This window comes from Felis catus, chromosome C1 (assembly GCF_018350175.1).
Source record: "Felis catus isolate Fca126 chromosome C1, F.catus_Fca126_mat1.0, whole genome shotgun sequence".
Taxonomy (NCBI): domain Eukaryota; kingdom Metazoa; phylum Chordata; class Mammalia; order Carnivora; family Felidae; genus Felis; species Felis catus.
The window spans coordinates 47,601,861-47,624,126 of NC_058375.1; the positions used below are offsets into that span (position 1 = coordinate 47,601,861).

The window sequence follows — 22,266 nt, forward strand, 5'->3', positions numbered from 1 at the left end:
AGGCTTAACCGGCTGCGCCACCCAGGCGCCCCATATTATCACAATTTTACAGATGAAGAACCTGAAGGTTAGATTAGGTAACTTCTGCAAAGTTAGGTGGGTGGTAGATCCGAATTAAAACCCAAAGCTCCCAAGACCGCTGCTATTTTTATTGTACTTCCCTTAAGCATCCTTTTCCCATTATCAACTATTAGTTTGCTACATGCTAAATTTCCATGAGGGAATGTAACTGCTACTCAACTGTACTGCCCAATTTTTCTATTTTTAACCCAGTATTATTTAGCCTATCTTTCCTATTATGACCTAGCATGCTACCATTTAACAAATATTCATTAAGCATCTCAGGGACTGTCACAGGCTCTATGGATACAACAGCGAACAAGGGCCTTAGGTTGTAGGGGAGGAGACAAGACAATAAACAAGTAAACAAGATCACTTTCATTGTGTACATGAAGAAACAAAACCGTGAACTTTCTTAGAGAGCAGCTGCATGGAAGAAGGGCTATTTGAGATGGGGGGAATCGAACAAAGCCTCCCAGGGGAGATGATGTTTGTGTAAAGAGCTGAGGGAAGAATATTTCAGGCAAGAAGATTGAGTAGAGAAGCTGTGAGGAGGAAACAAGCGCAGTGTGTAATCACTGGAATCAAGGAAAACCTGGGGGAGAGGGACACATGAAAACACTGGAGAAGGAAGCAGTGGCCCAATCACCTGACTCAAAGACTAAGGAATTTGGATTTTCATTCTAAATTCAAGAGATGTCATTGCAAGGTTTTATGCAGGGAAATGACATTGAAAAGACCTTTCTGGCTGCTATACTGAAAACAGGCTGTCGGGGTTGAGGTGAAAATGGAGCAGGAGGATTAAACATGAGCTGGCTGCAGTGAATTGGGGGAGCGAGCGGGGGATGCTGGTGACTTTACTAGGGCGGTAGCAGCAGGAATGGAAAAGGCGAAGTCACAGGATCTTCTTGTGGGAGGACACAGAGAAAGAGGAAAGAGAGGGATCAAAAAGGATTCCTGAATTCTCTCCTGTGTTCACAGCATTGCTTTCATATGCTACCCACGTATCTGAGGATAATTTGCTTGCTCCGAGGAAATAATTATTGTTACTTGGCACTGTATTGTTTGTTGGTTCATGCCCAGTCCATAAATTCTTTTAAAGGTATTTTTTTAATCAATTTGTGAAAACAAAATGTTCATAAAATGAATAATTAACAATGTCCCTTTTTTGAAGCTAGAGTTAATTATTCGTTGAATAACAGTTCTTCAAACTTTCAAAAAATTCTTCAAAGTAAATCCCCACCAGGCCTAGCTAGGTGCTCTTTTCTTTGCTAATTTGTTATGACTATGGATTTCTAATACAGTCGTTTTTATTTATTTGATTTAATTATACCTTACCTCTTTCCCCGAGAATTAATTTGAGGGGGTACATTCTCGTTACAATTTCTACTTCTAGATGTACCCACATAGGCAGTTCTCTCTCTTACACATACACTTATGCATGCACACATTTTAATTACTTCTGATCTTGACCTGAGCCATTAATTAACACCATCTACCTAAAAATAACATGCTCTCAAGTATTTTGGTTTTCCTGCATTTTAATTATTGTAGCTTTTCTACTGATCCTATTTATATTTTACTCTTTGTCTGTCTGATTCAATAATTTCCACTTTGACACAATTTCTAAAACAATTAACTATTAAAATTTTGTTTATTTCTACTTAATTTTATTTTCCCTGTCTGGGGCACACTGTATTTCTCAATTTCCTTTCTCTTTTTCTCTATTACTAATACAGACATTTAAATTGATAATTTTTTGACATATATGTTTGACACTCAATCCATGAAAATATAACTACAACCACTACAAAATTTTTTTATTTTAAGGCATGTTCTCACTGTTTATGGATTTCTTTATTGTCCTACATATACAATTTTAATTTTCATGTATTTGCCCATATTTTAATTTTTGTTATATTAATTTTACTGTACTATGTTCTGATAATTTGAACCACATTTTTATATTAAGTATACACGTTTCTGCCCGAGTTAACGACTAATATTTTTATGAAAGTTTTGTATTTTATGTATTTGTATTTTATGAAAAAATACATCTTTTTCCTAGCATTTCGTTTTTTATGTCAGTTGAATCTTATTTTTCATAGTTTCAACTCAATTCTTTGTTAATTCCTTACTTGATCTGTAGTTTTCTAAGAATAGTAGGGTGGAAGCTATAATCACAGTCATATATAAACAAACTAAACTACATACTCTAATTCTTGATCGTCAGTAGATTCTGGAAAGAGAACTGCTGCTGAATACTTCGTGGCATATTGTTTTATGTGTTCCATGTATTAAAGTTTCTTCTATTTCAAAAGAAAGAAAAGCTGGTTTGGCTAGATAGCACACTCGAGTATATTACCTCCATTGTTCGTTGTTTTATCTCTTTTCCCCTAAACTCTTATACTTCTCCAAAGTCTAAAAGGAAAAATTTAAAGTCATTCTTACTCATATGTGTCTTTAAATTTTCTCTTTATATATGGCAGCTTGTAAAATCCTGTCTTTGCAATGAAGATTAAACACTTGATAGATTTATATACCTAGGCAACATCATTTCAGGGTTTCTCAGCCATAATGCTTTGGGATTCTTCTAAAAGCCCACTCTGAGAAGTGTTATCTAAATCAAACATGTGATACAGAAATCACAGTCAAAGAAACTAAGGCGTAAGTGAAGGTTCTGGACTTTACCACTGTTATATGCAGCCCGACTTGTGTCTTTTCAGTATTCTTCCATTTTTCAGATATTTTTTTTAGATGTGGGTCTTTTAGTTTGGTTGTGCTATGTTCCTTTATCTCCAGCATCAATAAGTCTTTGCTCTGGGGCATCAATTCTGCTCTTCCCAGCCTCCACTGAAACTTTTAGAGCTTGTCTGCTGTATTCACAAGTTTAGCAATTTTCTGGAACGGATGTATCTTATGTTTGTAAAATCATTCTTTCTTCTTCTGTCACTTTCAATGTAGGTAGATGAGCCTTCTCATGCCAGCTTCAGGGGGCACCTAGCCTGTCTTCTCCAATGCAGTAAAGCTTTTAAATTATACCTGAGACTTGGGGTTTTTGTTTTTTGTTCTTTTCAGATTTTTCTACTCTTTGAAGTTTATCCTACTGGAAGAAAATGGGCATTTCATGGGCATTTCAGAGGCTTTTTGTGATTGTTATTTTAGATTTAGTTTAGATGAGGGTCCTTTCGGTGTTATTAGTTAAGGGCACTCAGACGCTAAATGTCTTTTAAATACAATTACCTATGATCATCTTTCTTTCCAACTATCATGTACTCATCATCATTGTGATGTTTTAAAAACCTCTCTTAACTACCTCTTAAATCTACTCTTCATGGGAGAAAAATGTGGCTGCAACATCTTTTATCCCGTTAGATTTGATTTGGTTGGTCTGAGCTCCTTCTTCATTGTTCTATATAGATTCCTCCTGAAGACGCACATACAGGTAAGCCTTTTAAGACAGAGGACAATGATAGTCGCCTCAATCAAGAAACTTCTCAGGTTGATGAAAACCTGGCTACAGAGTCCTAAAAGCATTACCCCACAATCACGTGCTGGCCTTACGAGAGAAAACCATGTTGACAAAGGAAGGGTCAGGCCACCACCATTCAAATCCCTGATCAAATGTGTCAACACTAATGTGGAGCAGCCAGATTAAGGGAATCCTAATATGAAAAGCATAGCTTCACTGCCTATAAAATATTCTTGTCAAAACTTAACTTCTGTCTATAGGTATATAGAGAAACAAGTGTTAAAAAAAAGAATGAATAGGCCCAAAATAGAGTCACCTCTGATAAGCCCCACATCATCAAACCAAGACTTTAACTACTAATCTAACTGCAGTTTCAACCTCTTCCAGAAATAGAATTTTAAACCAGTAAATCTGGATTTTCCTGGTCAGCACTTAGTGAGGTAATCTGCCAGACAGTCCCCTTCTGTCCCCCAAAGAAGGATGAGGTAACCCCTCTTTCCCTGTGCCCTTCTGCCTACAGAAGTCGCTATTTCATTCAGCTCTTTGGAGCTCCTTTCCATTGCTAGATGGGATACTGCCCAATTCATTAATCACTGAATAAAGCTAATTTAATCTTTAAATTTACTCAGCTGAATTTTGTTTTTTAACACAAGTTAGGTTAGACAATCTCACCAAAAAAAAACAAAACAATCAAATATAGACTGTGGGGCTAGATTTGTTGAGCAAGTCAATGGCATGTTTAAAAACAAACAAAAACGGGGTACCTGGGTGGCTCAGTCAGTTAAAGGTCTAAATTCAGCTTAGGTCATGATCTCACGGTCCATGAGTTCAAGCCCCATGTCAGGTTCTGTGCTGACAGCTCAGAGTCTGAAGCTTGCTTCAAATTCTGTGTCCCATCTCTCTCTGCCCCTCCCCACTCACACTCTGTCTCTCTCTCTCAAGAATAAGCAGTAAAAAAATTTTTTAAAAAGAGAGAGAGAGAAAATAAATACAACAAGGATGATGGCTATGTGACTACTTAAAAATAACAAATCCTTCCATGTATATATAAGCCTGACAGGATGATTTGATTTATTATCTTTACTTGAAAGACAAAAGGATGACAACAGAAAATAAAAACCGAAAAAAATGTGAAAGACTTGGAAATGGGCAAAAAAGATCATCGGGGTATCCTCTCCAGTGCATCCTTCAGCGTCACCTCTGCCTTTCATGGTCCTAGAGTTGTCTTACAACTCTGTAAGTAGTAGAAAACTATTAACAATGCAAATACTTATCCACAGAAATGTAAGTGAACCATCTGGTGGAATGCAATTGATTATTGCCTCATAACAGATCAATTTTGCATTTATTTGTAAAGTCATTTCAGCATTCCTACTTGTCTATATTCTTAGGGTTCTTAAATTCTCCTGTAAGCTCCCTGTAACCTATTACTGGCTCTTTCAGTAATAGTAAGTTAAAGAAAATCTCAGATATTGTTCATCTTATATTTGCGTAAGTCATGATTTTACCTTAAAAATTTTTTTTCCCTCTAATTCATTTTCTTTCATAAACTGCAATGAAAATTGGAGTCGGATTAGTTTTTTAAGGGGTCTAAAAATTAATTATAAACAACTAAAATTTTAATAAATACAAACAATTAAATTTAAGGCCAACTTGGCACAGGTCAATTTTCTTCTAGAAAGATAAGAAAAAGTTTTCAAATAAATTTATAATCAAACACTCCTGACGTGAGAATGATATATTATGAAATGGCTGTATTTTATTCCCAGTAACAACTGAAGTATTTATGCAACTGCTAGTGCACATCAGGACTCTTCTGGGCTCTATATATCAAGGAAAACAGTTATCAATTACTCACTCATAAAAAATAAAACTATAATAATTAGGTTTTAAAGAAAGAAAAAAAACAGGAGAAAAAAACTATTGGCCACAGAAGCTTTATAATTAGGTTAAAAGCTTCCTTTGAAAGTAGAAACCAAGTCATTTCAAGAGGAAAAAAAAATCACCTCCAATTTTTTAATGTTTTCTAAAGATATCATACTTTTCTTTCCTCTAAAAGCATTTTTGTTTTCCTAATAGCCCATTCACTTCAGCCTCAAGTAGATACACATCACATGCACCATAATGTTTTTTTAAGGTTTTAGACAATGTTACTGTCAGGCTTCCTGGCTTTATATGATTCAGAGGCCAATTCAATTACAGCAGCTGCTATGATATTTGCCTTTTCCTCCACACTCTCCACATCAGACAAAATGAAATTCTGTAAGGTGAACAGTGTATGCTTGTGTACACTGGCCAACAACGACATTTCACTTCAGTGTTAAACACCCGTATTTCCTAACTCGTGAGATGTGTAATATTAACGATTTATGCATTTACTTTGTCCAATTATAAATGCATAAGAGAGATTTACAGGAGTTCAACTCCCAGCTTCCTGAAAGTTTAAAGAATTCAAGATAAAATGAGATTAAAATGAATGCATTTATAGCCTGCTAGTAGCTATAAAAACTGAATGTGGTAAATTTGAACATCAAGATTTAAAAAACAGTTTAAAAATAAGGCTGACATTGAAAGCTCTAAGAAACATTAAGAAATAAATCTTATTCAAAATTATTATAATAATATAACCCCAAACAACAATAAGGCCATTGAAATGTTTTTCCTTTATATTCTGTCATTCTCCACCTCTTCCCCCTAACCAAGAAAAGGATGGCAGAGAGTAAGATGGTGAGAGAAACAGAAAATAAAAAATTCAGTCTCAATGCTTTTGGTTATAAAATAAATCTTTCAGGTAAATTTCTACCCTGGGTTATCTTACAATTTCCCTTATTCACATCTATTCATCCATATTTTATAACAGTCTTTATAGGAAGAAAGTTAAACAACGTTATCTCTTTCAAGGACAACTTATGTTATACATAAATTTAAAATCTGAACAGTGTAAGTAGAATTTTAAAACTGTCATACCACTAAACATCAACAGGTTGATGTAACATCTGTTCTTCAATTTTTCACCCAAGTTGTTATGGTAACCAAAATACGTGGAGTATTTGTTTCCTAAATTTAACTGATTATTTCAAGTAAATAAAATTATAGCATATCAGCTTATTAACTACAAATATTATTAATACTATAACCCTATACTTATCCTTTTTAAATGCTAGTGAATTATATTTAATAGGCATTTCTACATGCTTTATACACATTAAAAGAATAGCAAGGGTATATATTTTTTCTAACTTGGGGGCATTTTCTTGATTTAAAAGCAAAACAACAAAACAAATAACGTCTATTTTCTAAACAATATACTAAAGTACTTCAAAATTATACGATTTTAGTGCTTTGTAGGAGCTATAGATCACATTCTTTCCAAACATAAGTCAATCCTATTACTCTTCTAGTCCCCTGCTCAAAATTTTCCACTGGAGGCCCATCTGTGAGCAAAATCCAAAGTCCTTACGTTGACTACAAATCCCACGTTCTCCCTTGCTTCCCCATCCAGCCACACTGGTTTCCCTGTAGTCTCTCATATACACCAGGCTCACTCCTGCCCTAGGGCCTTGTACTCACTATTTCTTCTGCCTGGAAAGCTGTTGTCCTAGGAAGCCACATGGCTCATTCTTTCATTTATTTCAATTCTTCATTCAAATACCATCTTCTCAGTGAAACCTTCTCAGACTGGCCCCAACCTCTACCACCTGTGCTCACACGTTATCTATCTGCTATGGACTGAATTGTTCCCCCTGTCCCAAATTCTTACGTTGAACCCCTAACCTCTAATGTTATGACAGTATTTAGAGATGGGGTTTTGGGAGGTAATTAAGTTTAGATGAGGTCATGAGCGGGGAGCCCTCATGAAGGGATTAACATGCCCTTACAAGAAAAGAAAGAGACATCAACACGCTATCTCCCCCCACATATCCTTACACAATGTTCTAGAAGGCAGCCATCTGCAAACCAGAAAGACCTTACCAGAAACTGAATCTGCAAGAAAATTATTGGATTTCTGGCCTTCAGAATTATGAAAAAATTAATTGCTGTTGCTTAAGCCAGAACCTTGATCTTGGTCTTCTAGCCTTCAGAACTGTGAAGAAATTAATTTCTGTTGCTTAAGCCACCCAATCTCTGGTTGTGGCAGCCCAAGCTAATACATTGTTCTTCTTGTATTTTCCTCATCAACAGTCATTACTAATATGCAATGTATCAGTAATTTATTCTATACATTACTAATTAATGCTATTTACTGTCTGTCTCCCTTTACTGCATACATAATAAGCTTCATTAGGGCAAGGTTTTCTGTCTATTATGTTCATAACATCTATGGTCTGACATAACATGTAATCAATAAATATTTGTTGAATGCACAAAATACAGATTTTAAAATAAATGTTGATATGGTATGGTAGAAAATAATACATTTCTTTGATGATATTCAAGGAATCCAATAAGAAATATATAATCTTTAATAAGCTAAATTTTTTTAGAAAATAAAAATTATCAAGATTTGGGTTCTCACAGAACCAAATCATCTTACTTTCCTGATTTTCCTGATCTTTTCTCCTCTTATAAATCTGATTTACCAGAAGCTCAATCTTTATCCTACTAATTAAATAGAGAAACTACCTTATACAGTTAACTCTGTCCAGCATCTTTTTCTCTGCTTACTTCCTAAGTGAACTCATCCGTTCTGCTTCAACTATAACATTTTCAAGCAGCTCTGAAATCCTCATCTCTTGCCTAGATTTCTCTGTCCTATGGCGCGGTATTCCCAACTATCTTTGAGATGTGTATCACTTCAGGGTTACTGTCAGCAATGTCAAAGACAGAAGCTTTAGATAGAATATAACACTGCACTCACTTAAGTAAAAAACAAAACAAAACAAAAAAACAACAAAAAACCAAAAACCAACGACAACAAAAAGCAGTCTTTATTAGTAGTAGTCTATAGATTCACATAATTCTATATACTGCCTGAGGAACTGCTTTCTTTCATTACAGAAATTAGACTTACAATGTTAGGGAATTCCAATCTCTGAATTATGACTATGTATTCTAATTAACAATATACTCTTGTACTATCAGTTTCACTTCAACCACTGAATTATTCCCAATATTGTAGTAGAGTTTTATTACTTTCAAATTGAATTTAATCACTTGGGGGGAAAATATAAGAAATTATATGAGGTTTTCAAATTAAGTTTCTAAACTAGGATAGTTTATTTTTAGAAGAAAAAAATCTCCCAGTGTTTTTCATCATTGGTTGCCAAATAACATTTGCTTCTCCAATCACTTTTCCTCATACTTACTAATCAATTCATTATTATTTTAAAGACTTCTCTAACGCATATTTCTTACAGACTTTAGGACAGGCTTCAGATGAAAGTTGGCTAGAAGTCATTATTCACTTTACACAAACCATATACTTTTAGAATTTCACTGAGCAAATACGCAAAGAAAAGAAATTCTGAAAGAAAACCATGTGGTTATTATGACTTTAGAGACAGGCTAAACCTCCCAAGGTGGTACAGGGTCCCGGGTCTCAGGGAGGACCAAGAAGATTCTCAGAGCCAGTGACCTTCAGCACTCATAAATTACTAATGAAACACATACGATACCAGTTCTATGTTGCCCTATTTTAAGATGAAGGATTATTATACATTATATCAAGTAAATTTCACTTATGTTTCTTTCTCAAAATGTTTTCCTTCAAATTAGGAGTATAAACGAAGTATATTTAGAAAGGTCTGGCTATCCCCCAGTACTCATGAAAGGTACAAAGTGTGCCCAAACTGTCAACAAATTCTCTCATTATTCCTTTCAAGATATATCCAAAATCTCACCACTTCTCTTTCTCTCTTCCACCTCCATAACGTCTTACTAGGATTATTGCAAGAGCCTACTAGTCTCTCTGATTCTGCCCTTGCCCCACTACAGTCCACTCTCCACACAGGAGCCCCAGTGATCACTGTAAAACACAGGAGTCAGGTCAACTCTGCTGAAAACCCTCTACTAGCTTTTCCCCATCACTTGACATAAAAGTCAAGTCCTTACAGTGATTTAGATGACCTTCCATCATCTGTTCCCCTTAAGTTTCAAGCATTCTCCCACCTTTCCTTACTCCATTCAGCCCCAATGTCTTCCTTGCTATTCAATGAGCACACCCAACATGCTCTCACTTTAGGTCCTGTGCACTTGCTGCTTCCTCAGCTTAAAAGACTCCCTCCAAATATACATAAGATCGGCTCCCTGGCTTCTTTCCAGGTTCTATTCAGTGAGGTCCTTCTTAACACGTGAACAGAAACTAGCAGACTTTCTCCACTGCCCAGCCCTCTCTATTACCTTTGACATGCTTTGTATTTCCCATCGTGCTTATCACCACTTGACATACCACACGTACGTTTGTTTATTATTTGCATTACCTAAGTAAAATGCTAGCTCCAAGAAAGCAAAGCCTGTTTTGTTTTGTCCTTGCTCATTCCCAGCAACAGAACACAGAATAGGAGATTAGTAATGAGTATCAACAAATACTGATCACATAAATTAATGAATGAATCTTGTGATTGTTTCTTATCTTAACTAGATGCAGGCTACTATTCCTTCAAATTGCATACCACTACATTTCAACTTTTCTTATGAGAGGTCATATTCCCTGTTGTATTAAGAATCAATTTGTACTTAGCATGAAAGTATCAAGAACCATATCTTACTTCTATTGTATCCCCTGTACCTACTAGCATCATTTCTTTCTTATAATATGTACTCAATATTTCTTAAGTTGAATTTGAAGTTATACTGAAAGATACTTTTATAATACACCTGGATCTGTTGTTATCCTTTAGCAAACAGCCCAATACCAATTCTTAAATTCTAAAGAATATTCCGCTTTTACAACCAACCAGCAAATTTAATGCAAGTGAAACAGAAAAGAGATGTAGCCTGGCTTAGAGATGTCTGACAAGCATTCTGCACTGATGTGATAACTAAAGAACACATTTTGAATGATGTTAAGTCAAAAGATTTTCAGAAGATAGTAAAAACTACTTGAGGGAAAGCTGCTTCAACTTGATCCATTCTGGAGTTCTACCCAAAAACAAACAAACAAAAAAACCAAAACACTACACGGCACATACTTTACCTTTATAAACAAATAACTAAAAAGAAACTAATACAAAGAGATTTTTTTTTCTAAGAAAACAAATTCTAGCATCAATATCAAGATAACCAACTGACCTAAAAATTTGGTACAAGTCATTAATGGGTATTTTTAACAAGCTTTTTAACAAAGGTTAAATCACCAAGAAGATATTAAATTAGGATCAATATGCTGAAAAAAAATATGCCTTGAGTTTTAGACTTTAGCCAAATCAGTTAAGTTTAAAAGGTATGATACTAAAAAGGTTAAACCATCCACCAACAAGAAAAGTCAACTCTACTCCAATTTATTCCCCAAGACTTGTGGACAAACAGGATTTTACTTTTCAGTCAAGTCTTTTGAAAACTGATAACCCATGATTACAGTAATCAAAATAATTGATAGGCTAGACTAGAACTCTCTTTTTCTAAACATAAGAAGTAACAACATGAAAAATAAGTGATACAGTAAAAATAAAGTCTTGCCTTATACAGTCTTAGCTCACCTGAGGTATGAGTCTATCCAAGTGCTCAGCTCGATTTCCATGAGAAGGGTGTGTGGATAACCATTCTGGCAACTTGGGATGACCCTGGAGGCTATCTGCAAATTCCATCTGCTGCCAAAACACTGAACTGGCTCTGACGTCCACACAAGCCTAGAACAAGAATTAATGACAGAAAAAAATGAACTTAGTTATGAGAACATTTTTAAAAATTTATCTTTATGTCATTACATTTTAAAGGCATTTTCTACCATTATTTGCACATGATATATCTGATCAAGGACTGGTATCCAAAATATAAAAACTCAACATCCAAAAAACAAATAAACCAATTAAAAAAATGGGCAGAAGACATGAAGAGAGATTTTTCCAAAGAAGACATCCAGATAGCCAACAGAACATGAAAAGATGCCTATCGTCACTTATCATCAGGGAAATACAAGTCAAAACAACAAGATATCACTTCACACCTGTCAGAATGGCTAAAATCAAAAACATAAGAAACAACAGGTGTTGGTGAAGATGTGGAGAACAAGGAACACTGGCGCCCTGTTAGTGGGACTGCAAACTGGTGTCATAGTGAGAAACAGTATGGAGACTCCTCAGAAAGTTACAAATAGAACTACTTTATGATCCAGCAATGCACCATTGGGTATTTACCCAAAAGATACAAGAGCATGAATTCGAAAGGATATTTGCACCCCTGTGTTTACAGCAGCATTATTTACAATAGCCAAAATATGGAAGCAGCTCATGTGTCCATCAATTGATGAATGGATAAAGAAGATGTGGCATATATATACAAAGAAACATTATTCAGTCATGAAAAAGAATGAAATCTTGCAATTTGCAATTACATGGATGGAACTTGAAGACATAATGCTAAGTGTAGTAAGTCAGTCAGAGGAAGATGAATACTATATGATTTCACTCATATGTGGAATTTAAGAAACAAAACAGGGGCGCCTGGGTGGCTCAGTCAGTTAACTGTCCAACTCTTGATTTCAACTCAGGTCACGACCTCACAGTTTGTGGGTTCAAGCCCCAGGTCAAGCTCTGTGCTGACAGCGTGGAGCCTGCTTGGGATTCTCTCTCTGCCCGTCTCTCACTTGTGATCCCTCAAAATAAATAAACACTGAAGAAAAAAAAAAAGAAACAAAACAAACAAGCAAAGGAAAAAACGACACAAAACAAGAAACAGATTCTTAATTATACAAGACACACTCATACTAGAGGGGAGAAAGTGGAGGGATGGGTTAAACAGGTGATGGGAATGAAGGAATGCACTTGTGATGAGCACCAGGTGTTGTATCGAAGTGTTGAATCACTGTATTTATACACTTGAAACCAATATAACACTGTATGTAAACTGGAATTAAAAACTTAAAAAAAGCAAAAAAAAAGTAGCAAGAAACAAAGAAAAAGGCATAGGAATGAAAAAAAAATTTTCTATCAGTATTTTAATAAAAGAATAATATACTCATTACTTTTAAAAAACCTCATAAAATATAGTATTAGAGAAGCCCAGAAGAGAATGCCCACCCTCTCTCTCCATGTATAACATTGACAGTACACTCACTCCCAAAGATAACCCATTATTGTCAGTATGACATATATTAAGAACACGTATTGAAGGCAAAAATCTTCCACACAAATTAGTATTTTGTTTTCATAAAAGAAAGGTTTTAAAATCTAATCCATTATGCCAAGATGGCAGAACAACATGGAAGATTTTTTGCGTCTCTACTCCATGAAATGCAGCCAGATCAACACTAAACCATCTTACACACCTAGAAAACTGACCTGAGGATTAACACAACAATTTGCACAACTTGAACCACAGAACTAGGCAGGTACACAGCACGGAGAGGTGAACCAGAGGAGAGAAGCCACAGAGGGCAGGGAGCTGTTTTTACGTGCAGAGAGAGGACAGAGACGGGAGGGGTGGGGAGGAGAGTATGAGCAAAGCACCCCCCACCAAAAGAAGCTGGAGAGAAAGTGGAAAAGTGGAAACAGCCACAGGGACTGAACAAAAAAGGGAGAAAGGAGAAAGTAGAGGGTTTAAATTCCATTAAGACTCTATAAAGAAGGGGAGCACAGTCTGAAACTCTGCAGCTCAATACCTGGCAGGGTTCTGGTGGGAAGGATGAATCCCCAAGAGCGGAGACCAAGGTCCAAGGGGTCCATGGGACACATGGGGAGTGGCAGTCCCCCTGCTGGGGACATTTGGTAGAGGCTGTGCAGCCACCCCACAGGCAAAGGTACCAGCAGACCCCGGAGAACAACCACATTCACTGGTGTTGGAACAAGGATGTTAAGAGCGAAGCCTGGAGCCAGATGTGTGTTGTGATTTTCCATAAACCCTGAAACACTGCTGCTAAAAGATCATGCAAACATTTTCTGAGGCGGGCTGGCACCTAGGGGCAGTCTCTGGGCATCAGCAGCAGCACAGTCTTGCAAACATTCCTGGGGATGGTCCACACCCAGCCATTGCTCAGTGAGACCCTCCGCCAGAGGATCTGAGTGGGTCAAAGCCACAGTCCCTCAGAAGTGAGGTGTTGGGAAACACAGCCACATCTGAGATAAAACTCAGGATGGAGGTGCTACCTGGCAGCCTGACAGCTTAGTCACGGACAGTGCAGAAGTGGGGAAGGGACACAAGCCAGAGACTAAGGAGGGGTGCTTGACTGCCAGTTGTGGAGAGCACAGAGTTCTGATACTAGAGACTGGGTAGCAGGGTGACACCATTTTCACCCCTCCCATGCATGCACATACATGCCTAAACACACCACAGCAATCCACCCCAGTAAGCTAAGCAGCACCAGCTAGTGGAGAACTGAGCCATTACACTAAACCCCACCCAACTGGGCCAACAGTGCTCTTGACAAACACAAGACTCTCAACCTGCTTAGTTTACAGACTATAAACTGCTTCACAGCTTGACTTCTATGGGAAACCAGTTGTATCATTCTTAATTCTGTTTGCTTGTCCTTTTATTCAATTTTTTTCTCTTTTCTCATTTTTGAATACAGAAAGAAAGAATTTATTTTTATTTTCCATTATTATTAAAAAGATTTTTCTTTCATTTTTTTTCTACTATATTTTTTACTTTTTCATAGATTTTTAAAATTCTATTTTACTTTCATTTCATTTTATTTTATCGTATTCATTTTTCAAATTTTCAAACGTTTTCCTTTTTCCTTTCTTTTTCTTTTGTCTTTGTTATCTTTTCTTATCTTTCCCTTTTTTCTCTAATCTGTCCAGCTTGCTTCAACAACCAGACCAAAAGACACTGAGGATCTAGCATCCTTTATTTTATTTCTTTGAATGTTTTTAATTTTTTAATTTTAAGGGTTTTTTTTTCTTTTTTACTTTATTAATTCCTTTTTTTTTTCCTTCAAAATGACAAAACAAAGGAATTTACCACAAAACAAAGAAAAGGAAGAAATGACAGCCAGGGACGTAATGAATACAGATACAAACAAGATGTCTGAACCAGAATTTAGAGTCACAATAATAAGAATACTAGCTACGGTTGAGATAAGATTAGAATCCCCTTCTGCAGAGATAAAAGAAGTAAAGCTACTCAGGATGAAATAAAAAATGCTATAAATGAGCTTCAATCTCAAATGGATACCACAGGGGTAAGGATGGATCAGGCAGAGCAGCAAATCAGCAATACAGAGGAAACTAGGGAGAAAATGAGGCAGAAAAAAAGAGGGAGACTAAGGCAAAAGAGCATGATACAGAAATTAGAGAACTCGGTGACTCATCAAAAAGGAATAATATCAGAATCATAGAGGTCCCAGAAAATGAGAAGAGGGGAAAAGGGGTAGAAAACTTATGTTAGCAAATCAAAGTGGAAAACTTATCTAACCAGGGGAAAGACACAGATATCAAAATCCAGGAAGCAAAGAGGACTCCCATTAGATTCAACAAAAACCGACCATCAACAAGACATATCATAATCAAATTCACAAAACACTGAGGCAAGGAAAGAATCATGAAAGTAGCAAGGGAAAAAAAGTCCTTAACCTACAAGGGAAGACAGATCAGGTTTGCAGCAGACCTATCCACAGAAACTTGGCAGGCCAGAAAGGAGTGGCAGGATATATTCAATGTGCTGAATTGGAAAAATATTCAGCCAAGAATTCTTTATCCAACAAGGCTGTCATTCAAAATAGAAGGAGAGATGAAAAGTTTCCTAGACAAACAAAAATTAAAGGAGTTTGTGACCACTAAACCAGCCCTGCCAAGAAATTTTAAGGGGGACTCTCTGAGGGGAGAAAAGACAGAAAAAACAAAAACAAAAACAACAAAACAAAACAAAAAAAACCACAGTCCAAAAGCAAAACAGATTAGAAAAGACCAGAGAACACCACCAGAAACTCCAACTCTATAGGCAACATAATGGCAATAAATTCATATCTTTCAGTACTCACTCTAAACGTCAATAGACTAAATGCTCTAATCAAAAGACACAGGGTAACAGAATGGATAAGAAAACAAGTTCCATCTATACACTGTTTACAAGACACCCACTTTAGACCTAAAGGCAACTTCAGATTGAAAGTAAGGGGATGGAGAACCATCTATCATGCTAATGGTCAACAAAAGAAAGCCATAGTACCCACACTTGTATCAGAAATCTAGATTTTAAAATAAAGACTGTAACAAGAGATGAAAAAGGGCATTATATCATAATTAAGGGGTCTATCCGCCAAGAAGACCCAACAATTGTAAACATTTATGCTCCAAATGTGGTGGCACCCAAATATATAAATCAATTAATCACAAACATAAATAAATGCGTTGATAATAATACCATAATAGTAGGGGACTTCAGTACCCCACTTACAGAAATGGACAGATCATCTAAACAAAAAGTCAACAAGAAAACAATGGCTTTGAATGACACACAGGACCGGATGCACTTAACAGATGTATTCAGAACATTTCATCCTAAAGCAGCAGAATACACATTCTTCTGCACTGCACATGGAATATTCTCCAGAAGAGATCACATACTAGGACACAAATCAGCCCTCAACAAGTACAAAAAGATTGAGATCATACCATGCATATTTTCAGACCACAATGCTATGAAACATGAAATCAACCAGAAGAAAAAATTTGGAAAGATAACAAATATTTGGAGACTAAAGATCATCCTACTAAAGAATGAATAGGCTAACCAAGAAGTTAAAGAGGAAATTAAAAAGTACATGGAAGCCAATGAAAATGATAACACCACAGCCAAAACCTCTGGGACACAGAAAAGGCGGTAATAAGAGGAAAGTATATAGCAATCCAGGCCTTCCTAAATAAGGAAGAAAGGTCTCAGATACACAACCGAACCTTACACCTCAAAGAGCTGGGAAAAGAACAGCAAATAAAACCCAAAACCGGCAGAAGACAGGAAATAATAAAGATTAGAGCAGAAATCAATACTATCGAAACCAAAAAAAAAAAACCACCACAAAACAAAACAACAACAACAAAAAAAACCATAACAGGGCAATGAAACCAGGAGCTGGTTCTTTGAAAGAATTAAAAACACTGATAAACCCCTAGCCAGTGTGATCAAAAAAGAAAAAAGGACACAAATAAATAAAATCAAGAATGAAAGAGGAGAGATCACAACAAACACAGCAGAAATACAAACAATAAGAATATATTATGAACAATTAGACATCAATAAAATGTGCAATCTGGAAGAAATGGACAAATTCCTAAAACATATTAACTACCAAAACTGAAACAGGAGGAAATAGATAATTTGGACAGACCCATAACCAGTAATGAAATCAAATTAGTAATCAAAAATCTCCCAAAAAACAAGAGTCCAGGGCCAGATGGCTTTCCAGGGGAATTCTACCAAACATTTAAAGAACAGTTATCACCTACTTTCTTGAAGCTTTTCCAAAAAATAGAAATGGAAGGAAAACTTCCAAACTCTTTCTGTGAAGCCAGCATTACCTGGATTCCAAAAACAAAGACCCCACTAAAAAGGAGAACTACAAACGAATTTCTCTGATGAACATGGACGCAAAAATCCTCAACAAGACACTAGCCAACCATATCTAATGATATATTACAAGAATTATTCACCACAACTAAGTGGGATTTATACTTGGGATGCAGGACTGGTTCAATATCTGCAAAACAATCAATGTGATACATCACATCGATTAAAGAAAAGACGAGAACCACATGATCCTCTCAATAGATGCAGAGAAAGCACGTGACAAAATACAGCCTCCTTTCTTGATAAAAACACTCAAGAAAGTAGGGATAGAAGGAGCATACCTCAAGATCATAAAAGCCATATATGTAAGACCCAATGCTAATACCATCCTCAATGGGGAAAAACTGAGAGCTTTCCCCCTAAGGTCAGGAACAAGATAGGGATGTCTACTCTCAATTGTTATCCAACATAGTATTGGAAGTCTTAGCCTCAGCAATCAGACAACACAAAGGAATAAAAGGCATCCAAATCAGCCAGGAGGGAGTCAAACTTTCACTCTTCGCAGATGACATGATACTCTATATGGAAAACCCAAAAGATTCCACCAAAAACTGTTAGAAGTGATCCATGAATTCAGCAAATTCGCAGGACATAAAATCAATGCAGAGAAATCGGTTACATTCCTATACACCAATAATAAAGTCATAGAAAGAGAAATCAAGGAGCCAATCCCATTTACAATTGCACCAAAAATAAAATACCTAGGAATAAACCTAACCAAAGAGGTGAGAAATCTATATACTGAAAACTATAGAAAGCTTATGAAAGAAATTGAAGAAGACAAAAAAAAAATATTCCATGCTCCTAGATAGGAAGAACAAATACTGTTAAAATGTCAATATTACCCAAAGCAATCTACATACTCAATGCAATACCTATCAAAATAACACCAGCATTCTTCACAGAGCTAGAACAAAAGACCCTGAATAGCCAAAGCAATCTTGAATAAGAAAAACCAAGCTGGTGGCATCACAATCCCAGACATCAAGATGTATTACAAAGCTGTAATCATCAAGACAGTATGGTACTGGCACAAAAACAGACACTCAGATCAATGGAACAGAATAGAGAACCCAGAAGTGGACCCACAAACGTATGGCCAACTAATCTTTGACAAAGCAGGAAAGAATATCCAATGGAATAAAGACAGTCTCTTCAGCAAGTGGTGCTGGGAAAACTGGATAGCGACATGCAGAAAAATGAACCTGGACCACTTTCTTACACCATACACAAAAATAAACTCAAAATGGATGAAAGACCTAAACACAAGACAAGAAGCCATCAAAATCCTAGAGGGGAAAGCAGGAAAAACCTCTTTGACCTCGGCCGCATCAACTCTTTATTCAACATGTCTCCAGAGGCAAGGGAAACCAAAGCAAAAATGAACTACTGGGACCTCATCAAAATTAAAAGCTTCTGCACAGAGAAGGAAACAATCAGCAAAACTAAAAGGCAACTGATGGAATGGGAGAAGATATTTGCAAATGACCTATCAGATAAAGGGTTAGTATCCAAAATCTATAAAGCACTTATCAACCTCAACACCCAAAAAACTAACCCAGTGAAGAAATGGACAAAAGACATGAATAGACACTTCTCCAAAGAAGACATCCAGATGGCCGACCAACACATGAAAAAATGCTCAACATCACTCATCATCAGGGAAATACAAATCAAAACCACATTGAGATACCACCCCACACCTGTCAGAATGCTAACATTAACAACTCAGGCAACGACAGATGTTGGTGAGGATGGGAAGAAAGAGGATCTCTTTTGCACTGCTGGTGGGAATGCAAACTGGTGCGGCTACTCTGGAAAAAAGTATGGAGGGTCCTCAAAAAACTAAAAATATGACTACCCTACAACCCAGATACTGCACTCCTAGATATTTATCCAAGGGATACAGGTGTGTTCTTTCGAAGGGGCACATGCATCCCAATGTTTATAGCAGCGCTATCGACAATAGCCAAAGTATGGAAAAAGTCCACATGTCCAACAACAGATGAATGGATAAAGAAGATGTGGTATATACATACAATGGAGTATTACTCGGCAATCAAAAAGAATGAAATCTTGCCTTTTGCAACAAAGTGGATGTAACTGGAGTGTATTATGCTAAGCGAAATTAGTCAGAGAAAGACAAATATCATATGACTTCACTCCTATAGGACTTTAAGATACAAAACAGATAAACATAAGGGAAGGGAAGCAAAAATAATATAAAAACAGGGAGGGAGACAAAATATAGAGACTCTTAAATATAGAGAACAAACAGAATTGCTGGAGTAGTTGAGGGAGGGGCTATGGGCTAAGGCTTAAGGAATGTACTCTTGAAATCATTGTTGCACCATGGGCTAACTAACTTGGATGTAAATTATAAAAAATAAATAAATTATTAGATAAAAACAAAAGAAAATAACAAGAATATGTTAATGCATATACAATATAGAAATATGTAAACTGTGAAATCAGTAACATAAGGTGTGGTGGGGGGAGGAAAAGTAAAAGCATAGGGTTTTTGTATGTAACTCTTATCAGCTTAAAATAAGCTATTTTAACTATAAAACATTTTATGTAAGTCCCACGTTAACCATGGAGTACCTATATAAGATACACAAAAGAAAAAGACAGGAATCAAAGAATATCAATACAAATATCAGCAAACCACAGTGACAAAAGGACTAAAGAACTATTAATACAAAGAGAAAACAATTAAAATAGCAACAGTAAGTTCTTTCCCTATCAGTAATAACTTTAAATGTAAATGCATGAAACTCCTCACTCAAAAAATAATGTCTGAGAGAATTAAAAAATAGATCTAACCAAATGCAGTCTACCAGAGACTCATTTAAGATATAAGGACACAATGGAGATTCCTCGAAAAACTAAAAATAGAACTACCCTACAACCCAACAATTGCACTAGTAGGCATTTATCCACGGGATACAGGTGTGCTGTTTCAAAGGGACACATGCTCCCCCGTGTTTATAGCAGCACTATCAACAATAGCCAAAATATGGAAAGAGCCCAAATGTCCATCAATGAATGAATGGATGAAGAAGATGTGGAATATATATACAATGGAGTATTACTCGGTAATCAAAAAGAATGAAATCTTGCCATTTGCAATTGTGTGGATGGAAGTGGAGGGTATTATGCTAAGTAAAATTAGTCAGAGAAAGACAAAAATGATATGACTTCACTCATATGTGGACATTAAAAAACAAAACAGGTGAACATAAGGGAAGGGAAACGAAAATAATATAAAAACAGGGAAGAGGACAAAACAGAAGAGACTCATAAATATGAAGAACTGAGGGTTACTAGAGGGGTTGTGGGAGGGGGGATGGGCTAATGGGTAAGGAATCTACTCCTGAAATCATTGTTGCACTATATGCTAACTAATTTGGATATAAATTTTAAAAAATAAAAAATAAAATAAAATAAAAAGATACAAGGACACATACAGGTTTAAAGTGAAGGACTAGGAAAAAAAATATACTATGCAATTAGTAACCAAAAGAAAGTGGAGGTGGCTATACTTAAATCAGACAAAATAGACTTAAAAACAAAAATTGTCACAAGAGAAAAGGGCCATTATATAATGACAAAAGGATCAATAAACATGGACACTATAATAACTATAAATATACATGCACCCAACATCAGAGCATCTAAATAGATAAACATTGATAGAACTGAAGGGAGAAACAGAGAGCAATACAATAGCAGTGGGAGAATGCTAGAAGCTACTTTAAGTAATGCACAGAACATTCAGATAGAAAAATTAAGATGGAAACAGTGGACTTTAACACTATAGACCAAATTTATCTAATACATATACACATTAACATAAGCAGATACTCATCTTCTCAAGCATACATGGAACATTCTTCAGGACAGATCACATGTTAGGTCACAAAGAGTATCTTTTCCAGCCACAACGAAATGAAAGTAGAATTCAGCAGCTGAAGGAAAACTGAATATTCACAAATATGTGCAAATTAAATAACACACTCCTGAACAACCAATGGGTAAAATTAAAAATGAAAAGGTAAATTACAAAATATTTTTGCAACAAACAAAAACAAAAATACAACATATTAAAACTTATACAATGCAGTAATAGGGGAGTTTATAGCAATAAACATCTACATTAAAAAAATCCCAAATAAACAACCCAACTTTATACCTCAAGGAACTGTACAAAGAAGAAGAAAGTAAGTACAAAGTTAGCAGAAGGAAGTAAATAATAAAGATTATAGGAGAAATAAACAAAATAGAGAAAAGTAAAGCCAATAGAAAAAAAAATCAATGAATAACAGCTAACCTTTTGAAAAGATAACTGAATTAACAAACTTTTAGCTAGAAAAAAAAAAGACTCAAATAAACAAAGTCAGAAATGAAAGAGGAGACATTACAACTAAAGTCACAGAAATAAACAAGATGCTAAGAGAAAACTACAGTTACTTGCCTCCAAACTGCATAATCTAGAAGAAATGGATAAGTCCTGGAAACATAAAAGCTACTCAGACCAAATCATTAAGAAACAGAAAATCTAACCAAACCTAAAACAAGCAAGAAGATTCAATCATCTAACAAAAAAGAAACGTCCAGAACCAGATGGGCTTCACAAATTAATTCTACCACACATCTAAAGAAGAACTGACACCAATCCTTGTCAAAATCATACATAAAAGTTGACAAGGAGGAAGCACTTCCAATCATTTTGCAAGGTCAGCAATATCTTGATACCAAAGCCAGACATTAAGAAATATTAAGAAAACTGCAGACCAAATGTCCTGATAAACACAGATGCAAAACCCCTCAATAAAATACTAGCAAACCGAACCCAAGAGCTTACTGAAAGAACTGTAGAACAGGGGGAGTGAGGAGAAATGGCAGAGTAGGAGGATCCTAAGATTATCTCCTCCCATGGATATATCAAGGCAAGAAATACATGCTGCGCAACTCACGGTGTAAATGAACTGAAGATTGACAGAACAGATCTTCCACAACTGAAGACATAAAGGGAAGGTCACAACAAGAAGGGTAGGAGGGGCACAGAC

The 22,266-nt window shown here is 36.0% G+C and overlaps 1 protein-coding gene across 7 annotated transcripts in view; it reads right to left on the reverse strand.

The window, feature by feature from the left end:
• The window catches only part of OMA1 (OMA1 zinc metallopeptidase), a 173,575-nt gene that overhangs the window by 101,639 nt on the left and 49,670 nt on the right, over window positions 1–22,266 (reverse strand). For all 7 annotated transcript variants that reach the window (XM_045035917.1, XM_019837106.3, XM_006934772.4 and 4 more), the window contains exon 8: window positions 11,170–11,319. In XM_045035917.1, the coding sequence (XP_044891852.1) occupies window positions 11,170–11,319 (150 nt within the window). The remainder of the gene's footprint in view (window positions 1–11,169; window positions 11,320–22,266) is intronic.